The 19,980-nt window shown below is 32.1% G+C and overlaps 3 protein-coding genes across 5 annotated transcripts; 2 read left to right on the plus strand and 1 right to left on the minus strand.

The window, feature by feature from the left end:
• Nucleotides 1-1,036: 1,036 nt before the first annotated feature.
• On the plus strand, nt 1,037-12,317 carry LOC116778915 (CIMIP2 protein CG18335-like). Its single transcript, XM_032673007.2, has 8 exons — nt 1,037-1,216; nt 1,722-1,860; nt 2,479-2,575; nt 5,614-5,789; nt 6,025-6,187; nt 6,621-6,759; nt 11,634-11,732; nt 12,102-12,317. The coding sequence occupies exons 1-8, from the start codon at nt 1,170-1,172 to the stop codon at nt 12,169-12,171; spliced, it is 930 nt and encodes a 309-aa protein (XP_032528898.1). The 5' UTR covers nt 1,037-1,169; the 3' UTR covers nt 12,172-12,317.
• Nucleotides 6,886-11,403, plus strand: LOC116778884 (elongator complex protein 3). Its single transcript, XM_032672957.2, has 7 exons — nt 6,886-7,531; nt 7,698-7,862; nt 7,986-8,100; nt 8,532-8,782; nt 9,770-9,935; nt 10,334-10,546; nt 11,190-11,403. Exons 1-7 carry the CDS (start codon nt 6,969-6,971, stop codon nt 11,379-11,381), a joined length of 1,665 nt encoding a protein of 554 aa, XP_032528848.2. The 5' UTR covers nt 6,886-6,968; the 3' UTR covers nt 11,382-11,403.
• LOC116778889 (kynurenine aminotransferase) lies at nt 12,307-17,395 on the minus strand. Of its 3 annotated transcripts, none has more exons than XM_061527071.1 (10): nt 17,361-17,395; nt 16,662-16,814; nt 16,289-16,442; nt 15,594-15,720; nt 15,115-15,224; nt 14,534-14,777; nt 14,194-14,360; nt 13,536-13,722; nt 13,259-13,422; nt 12,307-12,554 (listed from the first exon to the last, which is right to left on the minus strand). In XM_061527071.1, the coding sequence occupies exons 1-10, from the start codon at nt 17,378-17,380 to the stop codon at nt 12,492-12,494; spliced, it is 1,389 nt and encodes a 462-aa protein (XP_061383055.1). In that variant the 5' UTR covers nt 17,381-17,395; the 3' UTR covers nt 12,307-12,491. The 3 variants fall into 3 exon arrangements, with proteins under 3 accessions (XP_061383055.1, XP_061383058.1, XP_061383056.1); XM_061527074.1 differs by lacking the exon at nt 17,361-17,395 and adding an exon at nt 17,037-17,163; XM_061527072.1 differs by lacking the exon at nt 17,361-17,395 and adding an exon at nt 16,903-17,041.
• Nucleotides 17,396-19,980: the final 2,585 nt, after the last annotated feature.

Raw genomic sequence — 19,980 nt, forward strand, 5'->3', positions numbered from 1 at the left:
ATGTTTTGGAGCAGAAATTATAATTTGTACATTAATCTATTTTTTTTTTTTTTTGTTATCACATTGTAATTTCTCAACCACACACCAAAACAATTGGTTTTTCATTGTTTCTTGATTAGGACTTCCCATTTGTAAATAGAACAATACCTAGCAGTTATTCCCCTAATGACGTTTCCTTACAAGTCTAAATTAAAAATGCCCTGTGCATTTCCAAGGCAATTATTTTTAGGGTTGTGTATACAAAGTATAAAACGTAACTCTATTATTAAGACACTGCTTTCTGACCGTCCTTCGCTCGACTGTCTATTAGTAAGCTCTGTCACTTATCGTGATATTTAGACAGTTGAAATTTTTTTAGACAGTTGAAATATGTAATAAAAAAGACTAAAATAGTTTATTTAAACAGCTCCTAAATAACAGGCTACATTTTTCTATTCATTTTTGTTGATAGATTTTGTGCACGAATCCAATTCGCACTTGGCCGCCTGAATAGATAAGTTCTTGCAGCACATCATTTAATTTTAAAAAAACATACGTTGTGAGTGTTATGTAGGTTATTTTTCATTATAAATATAGCTGTGCAGGTATTGGAATTGTAGAAATATGGTTTTATTCACTGTAAAGCAATCTCCGAGGTAGTTATACTCTTAGTCATTATTTCATTTATTGTTCAAGATATAATGCCAGTAACAAGCTTTTTTATATTACGAGAACATTTCTTTTAAATTCCTTAAACACTGTTTTTACTCCTAGTATTTTTTTTTGATAATTAGTATACATAAAGTGGATTTATGTCAAAAAAATATTTGTCTACCAAAATAATAAAAACGTTTATAACATAAATAATAAACATCTACGTCGTATTTTGGGAAATAATTAAAATATTAATAATAAAAAAAAACAGGAATACAGATATACGTATAGGTACACATGTTTATTTTGAATGTGGTTCGTGATTTACCACGCAAAATTTTAGAAAAACCAATAACCTCTTTTGTATTTTATTACCAAAAAAAGTTAAGCACCTCCCCTCGACAAACTCAACATTGACAAGATTTTGACAAATGAAGCCATAACGAGAGCTGTGCTAAATTAACAAAATCAATTTACTCTTTGAAATGTTTTAAGAAATTATGAGTAAGATTCATCATTAACAAACAAGAAAAATCATGGCGTTGGATCTAGTGAGCATAGCGCAACCACATTATATACCTGGGTTTGTAAATGTTTATTATCCGTTCGGAAATATGAAATAATATTCCGTTGAAGATACTTGGCTGTTAACTTTAGATTGTTTGTACATGAACGAGAATAAAAAAGACCTACCAATACTTAAACATTACAATCTGACTCATTATTATAACATTGTTTTTCAATAAAACATTATACAATATGACCCCTGAATATGTCAAAAAAATTTGTTTAAGTGTCACGACTTATCTTCACGACAATGGCCGCCGATTGTGATTTATTGGGATGTTACTTCAGACATTGATAAAATAAGTGTCCACAGTCCACCATATGGACATGTTTCGTAAATCGATTTCACTTCTCGATTATATAATGGAATTCATTTAAAGTAAAATGTTTCACCTGAATAATATATGTATAATAAATGATACAAAAATATTACTTAGAATATCGGCAGGATGATAGAGTCCTTTAAGTTTTCTTCGTGATATTTTTTATTTTTATATAAATAAATTTATATTTATATTCAGATACACCGGCCACTGTCCAGAGTACAAATATCGTATTGGCGACACATATGGGTCGACCACTCACAAAATATTACTTGATCCCAGCGTTAATCACAGCGAAAGATTAGTTCTGTCAGATAGGACTGCTGACGATTTTCAGGTATGTAATAAAACAATAATAATCTCTATGCTTCATAATACTGGTAATAACTATAAAAATTGAAGCTTTCTATTAGCGTATACGAAGTAGTTTTCTTAGAAATAATTATTATAAAACAAAGATATATCTAATAATCGAGCTATTTGCCAATCTGTAGATGATACATTCAAGGTGAAGGTAAGACCCTGTCCAATGATAACATCTAGTCTAAAACAACCGGAGATTATCTCAAGTATCTTTGAGAAACGAGATTATTTTTTTATAATACATTGTATGAATTAAGAAAAATTTTACATATGGTCTCTTAGTATGAGTTTGCATTCTCACAAAGTTTCATAAGTCTCGTGTCTAACTATGCCTAAATACACCACTAGAAATCTTACTAGACCTGCCTTTTCGTTAATGACAAAAATTACAACGTTTTGGTCATTTCAATTGGTGATTAATTTGTTTTGTTTCTGGTTTGACGACAAAAACTACAAATAAAATCTTATCGAAATTCTCAAAAGAAGACTACTGTTATTAATTGTTGTAAAAAGTTTTCACATATAACACGATGTACATTGAGTGAAGGTAAAAGTAACCTAGTTGTTGATGTCTCTGTGACATATTTATCAGATATACCGTCCACCGCAAACTGACATTGATGTCGTGAACGCACGGTTCCGCAATGGCGACCCCGTATACAAGCATCCTATGATACCAGGATATGAAGGTAACAGTTAGTTAACTGACACACTGAACAGCTGAATAGAATTCGGTTCAGTTGTAGATGTTTAAAAAAAATCAAAACAGTCACAACAATGACAGCTGTCAAAAAGACAAAAAAAATATGCCTAGGTTATATGTAGCTATTAGTGTTAATATAAATCGTAACTGTAATAACGCTTAAAATATATGACAAATTAAGACATTCCCGTCATGATCGATCAATACTATATTAAAATAGGTTACGGTTAATGTTATTATAAATCCTTAAGATCCATAACAATCTAGTTTGAATATATAAAAACCTATTTGTGAAAACAACACGAGACAAATTTAAGATGAAAAAAAAAAAACTATCTGTTGGTAATCTGTTTCGACATAATATCATCAAATGGTGTTTTGTTTATCTGAATTTTGTTTTTTTGGAATTTAAGTAAATAGTTGAAAAGTAAAGCTATGGTATATGGAACATCACGCAAGCGCAATAATCTGATCTCAGAATACTTGAAGATAACGATAAGTTTGTATCACTTCATTGCATAACATGACATATATTTGTTTCTCAAGAACTTCCTACTAGCAATACTGCTGTATCTCCCGGTCTTGTCTCTTGGAAGTTTATATAATTAATAATACTAAGACAATAACTACAGATTGAAATCATAGTTCCAATACCATTGCTGCTTAGTGAAAATACTGAAATTTAGTATCCATATATTATACAAAATATTTATTTACATGTTTTATTCAAAACCCGAGTATAATTGACGTTAATAATTAAATTGACTACAAGATAATTGTGACTTACAAAGGACGATCCCATCGTCTAATGTCGATCTTGCAGACGGTGTACTTAGTAAAAATAATCTTGTAATTATATTCAAAATTATTTTTACAAACATACAAACAAAAGTTGACAATACTACCATCATACGCGACGTAAACACGGTGTTTTATGAAACTAACGCAACCAAAACAATCAAAGGTAATCTAAACAGCATAGCCTGAGTCAGTATGAGTCAACGCTGGACCGGTCAGAGGAATGCCATGTTTCCTGAAGTTTTATCATGACCTATTAAATATATTTTTGTATACCACAACAGGCTAAAGGTCAATATATCATTCTGACAGACATGACATGATTTCCATAGACTGTGTCATAATTGTCATTATTTTTAATAATGAGATACTAATACTGTAAGTGTCTAACTCATTAAAAAATAATAAAGCAATTTTTTTTTGCTAGAACGGTTGCGTTTTTCTAAGATTGCAACGAATAAGCGATTAATTTCAAAGCCGAACTAAGAGTCATAAAGCTATTTAATGTTATTGGCGCCATCGATCAAAAGAGGTCGACTTACTTCTAACATACATTCTACATGATATAAATCGCCCAAGTGCTAATCGGTCTTGCATAACAAAAATACGTAATTTCATATCATAGTGGTTCTCTTTAGTTGTCTATGTTTAGTTCGCTCCACCCGAAAGACATTTTAATCAATCTCAACTAAGTTGTTATGTAACGTTTAGAAAAAAATGTCACAGACTATTGATGGAGTTGTTTAATTTAAATTATTATTACCTGCATAATTTCATTCAAAAATTTATAATTATATCTATAATATATTCAAGATAAGAATATATTCTATAGGTATTCCGTATGACCTTATTCTTTTTTAACACGTTTTTGTGACACAACTGACATGTATATCGGTTTTATTATCCTGGTAAACTTTAATTACGATGTGACATTTTTTTTTCATACCATTTTCGGGTTTTATAATATGTGTAGTTTTTCCTCACTCATTAGTTCGAATTTGTATTTAAAATTAACGTATTCATTTGAATGTAATTAAAATTTTTAATCAGGTGTTAATCATAACAACGAGATTCTTTAAAATACCAGTCTTTTTATGACATCACGTTTAATTGATCGCATAGTTTTAAATTGTTGCTAAAATTTAAGTTCCCTTTTAAATATTTCATTTGAATTATTTATGAACGGTCTTCATATTTATTTTAACGTCATATTTCACTGTAGTCTTGTTCCAAATAGCTTTACAATGACATAAGCATGTGGAAAATTCGTCACAATACTCTTACAAGAGAACAATCGCTATATAAATCAACACAAAACTATTGTTAGATTGATTACTAAACAACAATAAGATTTTGTTATATATTTATCTGTTAATGAAGTATACCTAAAATTTCCGTTAAACCGTAAAGTTAAAATGAAGGCAGCCAAATAAACGGTTTTTTTTTTAGATAAAACCTATCACGTGATGTTTTTAACGCAAGTGTATGAACGAAAAAGTGAAAAGTCGTGATAATCACAATGTTTGATAATTATAAACAAGGAAATTTTACGATATACTGATCGCAAAGTTCACTGAAATTTTTATTACATTTAATAAAATAACAAAATGCTATCTTTTGTAAAAAAAAAGTGCATTTAAATTATGTAAAATATAATCAGATAGGAATAATAAACTAGGTATTATTGGGTAAGTAGGTCAATTAAAGCAAACTAGTTGCGACCATTATTATCCAATTATATTGCATTCTATGAAAACATAAAAAGTAAAATATATTTGCAATAATACATAAGGAGTCAGTATGATCTCAGTATTACGTAATGAAAATACGGATACAATTTCGATACTAAGCGGCATTGTTTGTGAACTGATCATACATCTGTAACTGGATGCCGAACGTGAATCAGACGTATCTTGGAAAATGGTACGGTATAATTTACTATCCGTCTCGCTCCTGGTCGATCAGATGAAATACTAACGGGATAGAACTCATTTAAAATTATTATACACGTCTCAAATGCCCGGTCTCATGAAATATTCAAAAGTAATAGTCATTGTTTACTTCGTTTTGCTGATAAATAATGGTTTGGACTTCTTAAATAGAACATGATGACTATTGCATTCGGAATCGTGACAAACATTGCTTTTAAAATTATAAAGGAGCTTTAACATTAATGTTGTTCAAGAATAAATAGAGCGTATATGTAATATAATTTGTAATGGATAGGTTTCTTGCCTCGATTGAATGCGCACTTTGGTCAGCGGTACACTGTCTCTGCGACCGAGGCGCTATCGGAATTTCAAAAATCACAGCTCAACAGCAGAGCTGCTAGGAATCAATTAGAAAGGGTGGTTGATCTACAGATCGGAAAGGGACAGCCATGGGATCTTGTGGATAGATTCGTAAGTCGAATATCATTCAAAGAAGAAGGATGATGAAGATTGAGAGAGAAGAATAAAAGTGTGTTTGCAAGCGACGGAAGAAGTTAGTGAAAGAATAAGAGAACTACATGAAGGCCGAAAGAATATTGAGAGAAAATTGTGTGCTCGTTGAACAATTCATCATGATTACAAAATATTATATAAATAATATATTAATTCAATCAATGATGACCAAATTAAAAATCTCTGCACATAGTCTGCTACAGCCGAGTTCAAATTGCCGTTAGTGGTTGTGAGACCAGAATGTGCTGGAATTTTAAGGGACTTGCCAATGGATGAACCGAAACTAGCACCGCCCACACATTCCACCAGCCCTTACTTTATGGAAAATAGTCACCCAGATAAATATATTGTAAAAGGTAGGGATAAATAAAATAAGACTCGCTTCGTAAATATTATTCTCAGATGAAGAAACTTATTATAATAATTTGCGATACAACCTTTTTGAATCTTATCTATAACTGGATATTATTTTTCATAAATGACACTTAGATTTATTTATTACCAAGGAAACAATTTTAATATGATTTCTTTTATTAAAATTATTAACCAATGTCTTATGGAAAAATTCATCAATCTTTTGTAAGAAATCAAATTTGGGGATTTAATCCTTCGGAATCAGTTCGTAAGCTATAGAAAGTTGTTAATTGTATTATTAAATTGTTGCATAATATTCCTAAAGTAAACACATGTTTGATAATATACTAAACATAATAAAAATATTTTTTATAAATTAAATTGGATTAGGTTCATTTGTACCGAATGAAACTGATTCTAAGGTATTTTAAATAGGTTATTCCGGTCATGTGCCGTACGGATTCCAAAGATTTGGCGAGTCCTCGAAGAAACTTACAAACTCTGCACTTTGTGACTTTTCATCAAACTACAGACGAAGGCAAAGTACAGAGTGGGCTCCTGTAAATGTAGTGAAGTAAGTTTTTTTTTATGTTGTAACAATATTGGTGTACATTTTGACATTACCATATATTTTTTGACATTAGTGAATTTAAAATTACGTTTCACGACATTCAGTAGCTACCTCCCTACTCAATGAATGTCAAATTAAAATTATGCTCATTTTGATGTGACGTTTGTCATTACTAAAAATCTAAATACGCGTGTTTTCAACATAAATACAAGATGACGAAAAAGAAAATATTGCCAAATCTATCAAAAGAGGAAAAGATGGTGATTGTTATATCTGAAATAATACAAGAATTGTTAATCGCCCATCGTCAAGGAAAAGATGTTAACCTCAACAAGATGAAAACACGGATTTCTTCAAAGTATGGGCTGGGCACGTCTCCAAGACTAGTCGATATAATAGCTGCAGTTCCTGCTGACGCTAAGAGTATCCTTCTACCGAAATTGAAGGCAAAACCCATACGCACAGCATCAGGGATTGCAGTTGTAGCTGTTATGTGCAAACCTCATCGTTGTCCGCATATAAACTTCACTGGTAACATTTGTGTTTACTGCCCTGGGGGTCCTGATTCGGATTTTGAATATTCTACCCAGAGTTATACTGGCTATGAGCCTACTTCGATGCGAGCTATTAGAGCCAGATACAACCCATATTTACAAACACGTCACAGAGTTGAACAGCTGAAGCAACTTGGCCATAGTGTTGATAAAGTTGAATTTATTGTTATGGGAGGTACTTTTATGAGTCTTCCTGAAGATTATAGGGACTATTTTATTAGGTAAGTTTGATAAAAATTATATTGGATTTTAGAACTAGTAATAGTCCTTATCTAGATATTTTTAAGTGTAAAAACTTTAACAAAGTGCCCAGAATCTTAATTGCTGTTGTTGTTATAAACGGAGTAAAGATAACACATATAATAAATAAAACAATTGTAATTTCAGAAATCTACATGATGCACTCTCGGGTCATACGTCAGGTAATGTAGCTGAGGCTGTAAAGTATTCTGAAAGGGCTAAAACAAAATGCATCGGTATAACAATTGAGACCCGGCCGGACTATTGCCTTCAACGACACATGAGTGATATGCTGAATTATGGATGCACCAGGTAAACCTATTTTCATAAAAATATAACAATATTGCTATACTTAACAGACTCTGACTTACTTAGCAACTTTAAAATTACTGTTTCATTGTATTGTAGTCATTAGTGGCATTTATTCTGTCGTAGATTGGAAATTGGTGTACAGTCGGTATATGAAGATATTGCTAGAGACACCAATAGAGGTCACACTGTGAAGGCTGTGTGTGAAAATTTTAATCTGGCTAAGGATGCTGGATACAAGGTATATTTTTTGTAATACTATGTTCAATTATCCTTATATTAGCAGAAAAAAACCAAGTAGCAAAATTAAAAATAGCATTATATTAATAGATGCATGTCCGATTCTCTTGTTCATATTGGCTTAGTTCATTAGGGAGGGGGTTTCTTTTCATGATCATTTCACTGTTTCCCGAGACTGCACTTAAAATAGTTTTTAAGTTTTACTGACAGTTTTCTCACAATTTAAATTCTTAGTATTGGGCAAAGTGTGAACATATATAAGTAATACCAATATTACAAAAAATATTTGCAAAAAATCTAGATTGAAGCCATAGGCTAGGTTAAAACTGAATTCTTTCTAAATCTTGAAGGGAGAATTGGGAGAATTCTAAGTTGAGGAGTGGTTTCAACTTGTAGCATTTTAATACTTTATTTAATGTAAATGTATTACAGATTGTAGCACATATGATGCCAGATCTTCCCAATGTTGATTTTGAACGAGATGTTGAGCAATTTAAGGAGTTCTTTGAGAATCCTGCATTCAGAGCCGATGGCCTGAAGATCTACCCAACATTGGTTATAAGGGGAACGGGTCTGTATGAACTGTGGAAGACTGGGAGATACAGGAGCTATCCTCCTTCTACTCTAGTGGATTTGATTGCTAAGATATTGGCTCTGGTTCCACCATGGACGAGGGTGTATAGGTACTTATTTTGAATACTTATTTTATTTAGTTATATGTATTTCTATTATGATAGACAGATTCAGGACCCTCAAATTATTGAACGGATCTGATTAAATTTTCTGGCATCTGGGATTAACGTTTTTATTGAAGAAAAGAGATAATTTCTTTGTACAATCTCTATGTGTATAATTCTTCCAAGCTCAAAACTACAATACAGATATATGGAATACATTTTAAAATATATACTATTAATAAAAAAAATTACAGTTTTTTATAGTTTTAAAAATATTAAGATCACATTCATAGTAAGGAAATATTTTTCAATGATTTTTAATATGGAAAAGGGTTGTGTGATAAAAAATATTTAATCATAAAGAACCTTTTTGCATGACATAAATTGTTTTAATATTGTTTTCACTCTAATTCATAGAAGTAGTCGTAAATGAAACACATAAATGTATATAAGAGCAACTTAGATGTAATATCAGGTAATGAGATCTAAGATTTTCGCGAGTTTTATTCATTTAAATGAAACTAGTATTTTCCGGATGAACTACGCGTGATTTATTTTTGTAAAAAACCAAATTTTTGCAATATCAGCTTTCGATTATGTTTAGTACAAAAGGCTCTTATATATATTTTTTAATAATATTGACTCTTTAAAGTGCAATCGTAGTGCAATTAATAGAGTGTGGGATTAAAAAAAATTGTTAACTTAATATTTAAGGTCCTTATCAGTATTTATGGGGAATTGTCTTTAAATTGTTTCAATGTCATTGATTTGTTTAGCGTAAAATTATTTCAATGTTAATTAAAATTGCATTAGTTAAAATTGTTTTAAGATACCTACATACACACACACATACACACATACAAACATACCTATGAAATATATTGTTGGCGAGTTTTTTACAAGTGGTCTCAAATTTTTGACCTTTAGAGTACATACAAACATTAAATATACCGTCTCATATCAAATTATTCAAAGCATGACCTAATGTTTTAGAGTTCAACGAGACATTCCAATGCCATTGGTATCGTCTGGTGTTGAACATGGCAACCTTCGGGAGCTGGCTTTAGCTCGCATGGCAGATCTTGGCACTGATTGCAGGGATGTTCGTACCCGAGAAGTTGGGATACAAGAGATACATAATAAAGTCAGGCCATATGAGGTAAATTTCAGCCCACAGCTCTTATATACCCAGCTAGTGTTATGTATATGGCCAAGACCTCGCCCGCGTGGAAAGATGAATTAATTTATATATCTAAATATAAATTAAAGAATAAAAATAAAACTAACACTAGTTTTCCATTGTTATGTTACAATGGCTATTTATATGTAAAAGTGTCGAAGATTTATCTGGCTCAAACGGTCGAATAAATATATTTTTTCATATGTAATATACACATTCGTCTAAAATAAAGCGGTTATTTTAATATAAAAATCATGTAATTCCACTTTATTTATTCCTAGAGATATACTTTGACATCAGTTAACTTGCCAAGTTATATGGTTACTGTTTACTATGTGATTCTTGAAGTGTTTTTTAGGTGAAAATTTGTTTATCAGGTGGAATTAATTAGGCGAGATTATGCAGCGAATGGAGGATGGGAGACATTTTTGTCTTATGAGGATCCAGATCAAGATATACTGGTCGGTCTATTGAGACTAAGGAAATGTGCTAAGGATACTTACAGGCCGGAACTGAAGCCTGTACCCGGTTCGAACTTCAAGCAATGTAGTATCGTCAGGGAGTTGCATGTTTACGGATCTGTTGTACCGGTGAGTTGAGTTAAACATCCCAGGTGGTTAGAAAATTGCATTATCAAATATACTTGTATTGAATGTGTCTCAGGAATATAATATATATTATGATTGTATCGGTTAAAAATCACACATTATTATATAAAATGGAAAAACTATAAATTTTAAAATTAAAAAATATTATTAAACGTACAAGGGCATTAAGCAGTAAGCATTTGAAAGTATTGAAAAGCTGTCAACAATGACATATAATTGTTATTTGAAAGCTTTGCAAAATTTTGTTTTTGAAATTCAGATTATATATTTAATACAGCTTCTATGTAGGAAGACATTTTGGTTAGTGTTAGTCTTAGCTTATAACGGAATGTATTTATTATTTAAATGAAACTAGTATTATTCGGATTTACTACGCGGATTTTATTATTTTATTATTTATTAATTATTATAGGAGGGCACACCTCGTCTGCCCGTGATCACGGTTGCTGCAAAGTAACCGAAACGTCGGGATTATGTAGTTTTTAAATAATAAAATCCGCGTAGTAAATCCGAATAATACTAGTTTCATTTAAATGAATACTCGCGAAAATCTTAGATCTCATTATGTATTTATTATGATTTGTTATATACTTGGCTATATGTTTGAGGAAAAATATTTTTGTAGGTAAATGCGAGAGATCCGACAAAATTCCAACATCAAGGATTTGGTATGCTCCTCATGGAGGAAGCTGAGAGGATAGCAAAGGAGGAACATGGTTCTGACAAAATGGCGGTCATATCCGGCGTTGGAACCCGCAATTATTACGCTAAGATTGGTTATCATTTGGAGGGACCGTACATGGTCAAGATGTTGTAAATAAATGTATATAACTGAAAAAGTTTCATCATTTCTTTAATTCCTTATTCTTTCCCACTTAAGGTTCACAATTGTTTGACCTGCAAAAATGGTTACTCTATAGAAGAATGATCATCACATACTGAAAGTTGTCTTCATTTAATGTTTTATATATTTTTAATAATAACGGATACGTGGTTTCAAAACAATGCCAATATCAGGAATCCAAAGACAAGTGTTGATTTTAAAAATTTAATTTCCCGCTAATTCCAGACCGGATCCTCCTCTATCCATAAATCCCACTGAGATCTATCACAAACACGTGGGCATGTTGCCCAATTACGCGGGTCACGTGCCGGGATGCGTGTTCAGGTAAATACGAGATCTTACCAATAGATTATTTATGTTAAACAAATTTAAGGAATATTAGCATATGTATGTATTGCGGAATTAATTATCGGACTAATTGTGTTTCTACTGCATCAAAATACCTGATGGATTTAAATTGACATAGATAATTAGATGTTATGTTGATCTTATACAAGTACAGATTAAACATTTCTAGTGGCTTCTGAGACTAATATTGTTTAGGGACTAATATTGTATGTCTATTTTTCCTCCTTTTTTTTTGTTTAGAATCCGAATAATAGTTCAGGAAGACTACATATTTTGCTTGTTCGTGATGAAAATTTATCGGGAGAGAGTGGGAAACGATAAAAAATAGTGTTTTATGTTTTGCAGATTTGGAAAAACCTATGGAAATGATACGAGAGATGCTAAGAGGTGGTTGCGTGGTGACTTCACTTCATGAAAATAACAACCCATCTAGAATTCTAGACTTCTAAGACGCTTTATTGGACTGAACTAATGCCTAACCGTTTCTGATAATTTGGACAACATTTCGGCAACTTCTTTCACGTTTTATAGCAGGTTTTAATTAAAAATATTTTACACCAATGATAATTTTTTATTTTATCGCGTTTACAAAAGCCTCGTAGAAAATGCTCATCCAATGAATATAACCTTAATTTTATTTAATATTTCTTCACTAGGAATAATACAAACATACAACAACCAATTGGTCTTTAACACAAATTAGTGGAGAATTACGACAGAATAAAGCGCACGGCATCATTTCTTCTTAGCGTTCCATTCCTTCATCAGGTTTTCTGCCAGAGCAAGGTTTTCATCTTTCTGCGAAACGGAAAGCAATTAAAGTTTTAGTGAAAACAAATTGAGAAACCAGATAGAAAAACGAGCTCACTGATAGTTCAGTGATTTCTAACGTTTTTCGACATTATGTATGACGCAGAATGTAACAAACACAACAGTAAGGAAAAAATATGTACCTAACTAGTCATAGAAAAATTTTTTCAATTGCTTTTGTCCGCGATTGGTCCCGTGGACTTAAGAACTATAATCGGGAAACTATTAACACTACTATTAATTTATGTCCTTAGAATTTCACGCTAATGCTAGTCACATCCTAAATTGAATACGGAGCGTTCTTCATTCATAAATAATACATTATAGTATTTACGTAAGTAACAGGACACGCCTCGGATGCAATGCGAAGATGCGAACTTGGACTAAGCTTACTGAGATATATGACACATGCTTGTGTTTCAGAAAATAAATGCACCGTAATTTTTTTCATTGATCATTGTGTCTTCGGACCCATCCTATGATATTCATATCTTGTGCATAACCACAAGCTAGTCCGAACAATGAATTATGAGTGTGTTTGAATGTCACGTGTAGGTAAGGAGAAGAAATGACTATAAGAAAATTATATGGCAACCGACGAACAGCGTCTTTTATGAAAGGAAAATTCATAAATAAAAATAAGTCTTACGGTTTATACTAGCAACTCGCACTGAGAATGTTTGTTTAGATACCTTAATGAAGCAGAAACGCGCGAAGTTTTCTCCCAGATGCTTGTGATCCTCGGAGTAGAAGGCTGACGGCGGTATGGCGAGGACACCAGCTTCCTTCGCGAACTTTTTAGTAAAACGATAGTCCTTGTATTTATCAGACTCTGATTGTAGGTCTATTTTCTTTTCTGAAAAGTTAAGAATTTTTTTTAATAAAATAAAGTAGGGCATGAACTAAGCTTGAAACTATTCATTCTATATAATATTTTTAGGTAGATTTACATAATTCTTGCTTTTTTACCTAATTTAGTCCAATCTGCTACAATAAAGTACCCTCCATCAGGTACGGTCGGGTTGAAACCGTTCTCCCTCAAAACTTTAACGAGGTAATCGCGTTTTGAAAGTAGTTCTCTTGCTAGCGAGAAGAAGTAGCACTCGGGTGAGTTGTATCTGGAGAGCTCGAATTCAAAAGATCTTGCCACTGCTTCCTATAAAAAAGGGAAAACAATCATTATCTATATTTCTTAATAGTAAGAATATCTAACGAACGAATTAATATAAATAATACAAATTTGACTTGATGAGTTCAGAAAAACGCAATAGAGGAACCATCGCTCCCAATTTTTATAGTATTCAAGGTCTTAGGTAGGTACCAAATAAATCCCGTTATGATCACAGGTATATTGGGTGATATTGGGGGCTGATATGATCAGAGAATTATCAGCTACACAATATTTGACAGACAAGCTCACAACGAGTTCGTCAAAGAAGTAACCTTTGCATAAAACTTAGATAGTTTTCATGGAAAAATACGTGTACCAAAAAAAATCCACGTCCAATACAAAGGGAGAGCAACATAAAGAGATTATATGGCAAAGAACTGACAAAAAAGATCAATTTATGTATACCATTGAACATATTTAAGTACTAAATGATCCCAGATGTCTTGACTGGCTTACCTGTATAGGAGTGCAGCACGTGTATACGCAGTTCTGATGCACCACCTGCAAGTTCCTCATGAGGTTGGCTGGACCGTACGCCCAACCGGTCTTCCAACCGGTCACGGAGAAGGTCTTGCCCGCTGAACCAATTGTTATAGTACGCTCCCACATACCCGGCATTGAAGCTGGGAGAAATATACCGATGAATATAGCAAGGTATCTGGTGTGAATTACTTGTAACAATATGCATATCTCTGGCAGTTTTTCTGATAATACTTTAGTTAGATGATATTTAAAATTTATATGACGTTTGGCAATTATTACTGATGGTTAATTTTATTCAGTATATGGCGGGTACCTATTCTGATATGTTTATTTGGCGCGTACACCATCCATTCGTAGACCTCGTCAGAGACGCATAGCACGTTGTACTTCTTGCACAGATTGGCGATGGTCTCTAACTCCTGGGCGGTGAACACTTTCCCCAGGGGGTTGTGGGGAGTGTTCAGGATCAACATTTTAGTCTTGCTATTGAACAATGACACCAGCTCGGCTTCATCTAACACCCAATCAGCTGACGTCATAGTTCCACTAGTGGCTTTCTGAAATAGTATAAAATTTTCTCAAAATATTTCTTTAGCATAATCGTTTATTAACATTAAAGCGATGTTTAATAAACGTATTTATAAACAGGTATTTGAGTTTAATTCAACAACTCAAAACAATACAATAGACCATAGACAAATTATTATATTAGAAAATTTAGCGTATTATGTATTTTAAGTGGTTCAGTCCAGAATTAGTTTATATTTACTACGTGAATAGCCTTGAATATGTTAAACACATTTGCGATATCTTTGCACTTCATGATAATGCTTTTGGTGTAGTTCAAGGAATATTTATTTATGACAAAATTCAACCCACAGCATATCTACTTACAGGTTTTAAAGCGATGCACCTGGGAATACCACCAGCTGTCTTTATCATGAATTCGTAGCAATCAAAGAACGGTTCAATCACTATGACTTCGTCGCCCTCATCAACGTGACCTAAACGGATTAAGTTAGGTAAAGTGAATTATGAGCCGTCGTGGCCCAGAGGTCAAAGACCCGCCTCTCGTGCAAGATGGCGCGGGTTCGTAACCTGGCAAGTACCAATGTGATTTTTTTCGAGTTATATCCACTTTCTAATATTAAGACACCCTTGACAGGCGGTGAAAGTAACATCATGAGGAAAACTCGACCTATAATGTCGAATTGTAAGTTTTAAATCACCAATCCGCCTCGAACAAGTGTGGTTTTTAATGCTCTAGCCTTCTCCATGTGAGAAGAGGCCTTTGCTCATCATTGGGCACCGATAGGCTCATGACGACAAGTCAAGTTAAAAAAAATCTCGTAGTAAATTATGTTATATCTTACCCATTATAGTGGAGAACAGTGCCTCGTAAGCACCACTCGTCACTAATATTTCATTGTTTGGATCTATCTCTTTGCCTACTAACGGCGAGTAGAGCTTTGCCAAATTCTGAACTAACCTGGGGTGACCCTGTAATGAGAAATAGTGACCTGTACATATTCAGTACTTCTTTTCTTTCTAAAGTTCAGAAAATATCTCCAAAACTTCAAATAATTTTCACTTGCATTTAATTCATCATCAAGCAAGTATAATATATATATGAATATATGTATTTTAGTGATGTTTACAAAAATCTTTCATGATATTAAGACACATATTAAATGTTTTTGTAAAAGAATTTTTATGTGACAACTGTGTAAGATAGAATGGAAATGGCTTATCATGTTGACCTATGGGGCATGTTTTATGATATGTGATATAGTTTAGTCTAATTTGAGATTGCATAACAGGAATTTGTTAACAATGAATAAATAATATGACACTTATGATATAATAACATCATATTTTATATCTAAAAGTCACATAATATAATTTATCTTATCATTCCCTATGTATATATCATTAAACATTAACTGTTTGTGTTAAATCAAACAAACAATTAATTATATAAAAAAGGACTATGAAATATTCTAATATTATTTAATTTTAATATAAGATTTTATTATTATTAATAGCTTAAAAAATCATCTGAACTTACAAATCCTCTTGTATATTGATTGAATAGTGGATTTTCTCCAGTAGTTATTTCTGCAAGTGCTTTAGTGACATGTTCAGGGGCGTGGTAATCTGGGAAGCCTTGGCCAAGGTTCACAGCCGGTTTGTACTCAGCGGCTAGTTGTATATATTCAACCCTGAGTATCATATACATTAATTGATATTAATAATTGCTGTAGGTTATATTGCCTTGTAAGGTTAAATTACTCTTATTATTGCCTGGTACTCTTTGATGAAATTTTATTTTCATACACAACATGTATGTATATGAGAAGAACATTAATATGTATTTAAAAAATTGTATTTAAATTTAATTTTATATACGCAACAATAAACGTTACGAGAAATTTACGTACCACACACTTTTTTCGCCGGTTCCATATCTAGCTGGCAAGTTAAACTTGTGACTCATTTTTTGTATGCAACTACTTTCCCGTCTGAAGACTCTTGGAGACTGTTTGTTAGCACAATGAATCTGTTTCACTACGCTACTTACAAGAGGTCTCCACCTAAACATGATAACAAGTACTATAACAGTAAGATAAATATATTACAAATAAATTGTAAACATAACCTAAGTATGATTTGGCGTCTAACATGGACTCATTCAAATAAATGAATATTATCAGTTTGCTTCTTATGTCACACCATATCTAAATTAATTCTACGTGTACATAGAACGTATATAATTGATTTGCATGAAGATAAATATATCTTATGCTTATACATACAGCTGTTAATGACAGCGGCTATAACACTCATTTGACATTGACAACTGTCACTAATTTAGCAATCTACTACGTGTCCGGTATTAGCCATAAGGTTTCCCAACGTCGTTCACACACGTTACAGTACCTATACTTGCGCATATCCTGATTTGAATGTTACTTATTCAAGTATGCGTACATGCAGCGAGCTGGTTATGCTATGGATGACGCAATGGTAGTAGTTGTCTTAATTTGAGCGACAAAAATACTGAACATTCAGAAGAGGCAACAAATTATATGGACTAAATACTGATTATTTTTTTTGGTCCCTGTGGTGGTATTCTTTACCTTTTATACGCCAAAGACATGGTTCTTTCCTGTATATAAATACATTTATAAATTCTTCTATTAGAGCGCAAACAAAGTAGATACCTCTCGATAGTTTCGTTCATTTTAGCGCGAAAATGACGTGCCAATGTAGGTAGCTAAAAGAATACTGAACCTTGCGCGGAAAGCAAACTGCTACCAACAACGTTCACGTAAGCTTGGGCACACGTAAGATTGCACAAGCTAGGAATTAAAATTTAGAACTTTTTCAAAAATTTTGCATCTTAGAAATTTGCGCAGCTTTCTTCCAATACACGTTACAATATACTAGCGCAAGTCCAGGACTTAGGCAAATATACTGGAAAACGTGTGGCCGGCATTAGTTACCTATTGTTTAAGGTTTTATTTTGGTATCAGTTACGCAAATATATTTCAAGAAAATAAGTTGATGAAAATTTCTTTTGAACCAGACAATAATATCCACCGATCGGGAATACCAAATAACAATTTAGAATATTTTCTCCCAATTGTATTAACACACATACGGGCTTACATGGAGTTGGTAGTTCTCATTGAGAGAGGCATGAAGTGTTTGATTTTTATTCAGCTTTCTGATATCATAACTTATGTTAATTTTTGAACATCTGCTCTCAAGAGAGTGGCCTAAAAAATATTGTTTGTTATAGTCCGAGTTTTCAATATTTTACTCTGATAGATTATAAGTACTCAAATGTTATGAGGTTATATTGACTGTAGTGACGTATTATCTTTGAATTATCTATCTACATTTATGCATGGCCGTTGAGTGATTGAATTACAAATACACACACGCAACATACAAACATTCTCATTTATAATATTAGTTTGATGTTATAACCAGTACATTTTTTAGCTGCACAAAAACAGTTCAAGAAAATTCATTACCTATCCTTTGTTGTTTTCTTGACGATGTTTTATTAATTAGCAATTTAAGATTGTGAGGAAAACGAGAAAGATTCAGCAATGATTTATTTTACTTATATTTTCTTATCATAATTATTATTTGTGCATTAAAAATATACAATTGTTAATGAAACTGGGGTTGTCGGATAACATTAAACGTGTTTTATTATTCTAAAACTACATATCCCGACGTTTTGGTTTTTTTGCGGCTACCGTGAACCCTGGCAGACGAGATGAAAGTTCACAAGGAGGCTTCAATAAACATTATCTAAAAGCATAGCCAGGTAACCATTCAAAAGATCAAAAAAATAATGAAACGAAAGTTATTTTTTAAGGACATGTTAAAGATTTTATGATTTTAAATTTCCCGGTTTAATAAATTATAAGAAAAAAACACTTCTTTACGTGTCCTTTTCAAGATTAATTAACCAATCATGACAAAAGCATTTCAAATGTTAAGGCAACCCTCCCAAATTTTTGGAAAATATGTAAGAAAGAACTTTTGCTTGTGACTGACCGAAGTGGTACCTGTCTCTATAAACGACAAGATATTTATATTTTGTATAAATTAATTAAAGTTATGATTGAAACTAAATAAACTTAATTAATCTCACAAAATGCACGCGTCGGGTTGCACCGCAATTTGTAGTTGCAATTTGTTCATAATTTGCTAAAGCTTCGTTGTTGAACATGATGGCAACTTTGACTGAAATATGAAACTGTAAGCAGTGACGTAAAATAAAAAAGTGTAAATGACGGAAATTTGTTTCACGAAAATCTAAATCATGTAATACATGAAAAAAATGAAGGTGGCGGTTTTGATTTTTTTTGAGTTCAGTTACTTTAGCGCATAATCTTTTGTTACAAATTTTAAATAAAATCTCAAGGCTCGAAATAAATAAAAGAAAAAAAAAATCAAAAGAGCAACTTAATTGAAAAACTATTTATTCACTCATTTAATAATTATTACTCTCTTAAAGTTTCGATAAATATTATATGTTTTTTATATGCGTTTCGTTTAATTTAAGCTACTTTAATTACTAGGTTAATTAATTACTGGGTAAATTAATTTAATTACTAGTAAAATATTACAATTCGTACGTTTATAACGAACACTAGAATTAAATATAAATATAAATTAAATAGATAATATTATAACCATGAAAAGTCTCTTTGGGACGCTTATACCAGGAAACATGATCTAAAAGGAAATAGAATGTGAAAAAAATATTTAATTTTTTTTTACGATTCTCATACAATTATCTTATGTAACCACTGAATCATCATATAAACTTGGTCTTGACATTCTCAAACAGTACTGTCACTCGCAGCTGTACGAAATAAACGTGGACATGCTTCAGAGAACACAACGGCGGTTACAAAACTATAGGAGTTTCGACTAAGCACTATTAATATTAATTACAGTAAGTTGGTCTAATATTGACATACGAAATAATGGTTATTTGATTAATTACATTTTGTGTCTGGCTAATTACTAGACCGCTCAATCTAGACTTATGGATTCTTATATGTTCGGACACAAATTCACAAGCTTAAAATCAGTAAAATCGTTCAAAATATAATTGAATGTAAATAAAAATTTGAGTTTGACATGAATTCCGTATATGGAGAAAATTATACTGGAAGTATAGTCATAAAAATGAGTTTTTCGCGACTTTCGGCAAAATAGTTTGGATCA

The sequence above is a fragment of the Danaus plexippus genome (assembly GCF_018135715.1).
Source record: "Danaus plexippus chromosome 3 unlocalized genomic scaffold, MEX_DaPlex mxdp_34, whole genome shotgun sequence".
NCBI classification, from domain to species: Eukaryota; Metazoa; Arthropoda; class Insecta; order Lepidoptera; family Nymphalidae; genus Danaus; species Danaus plexippus.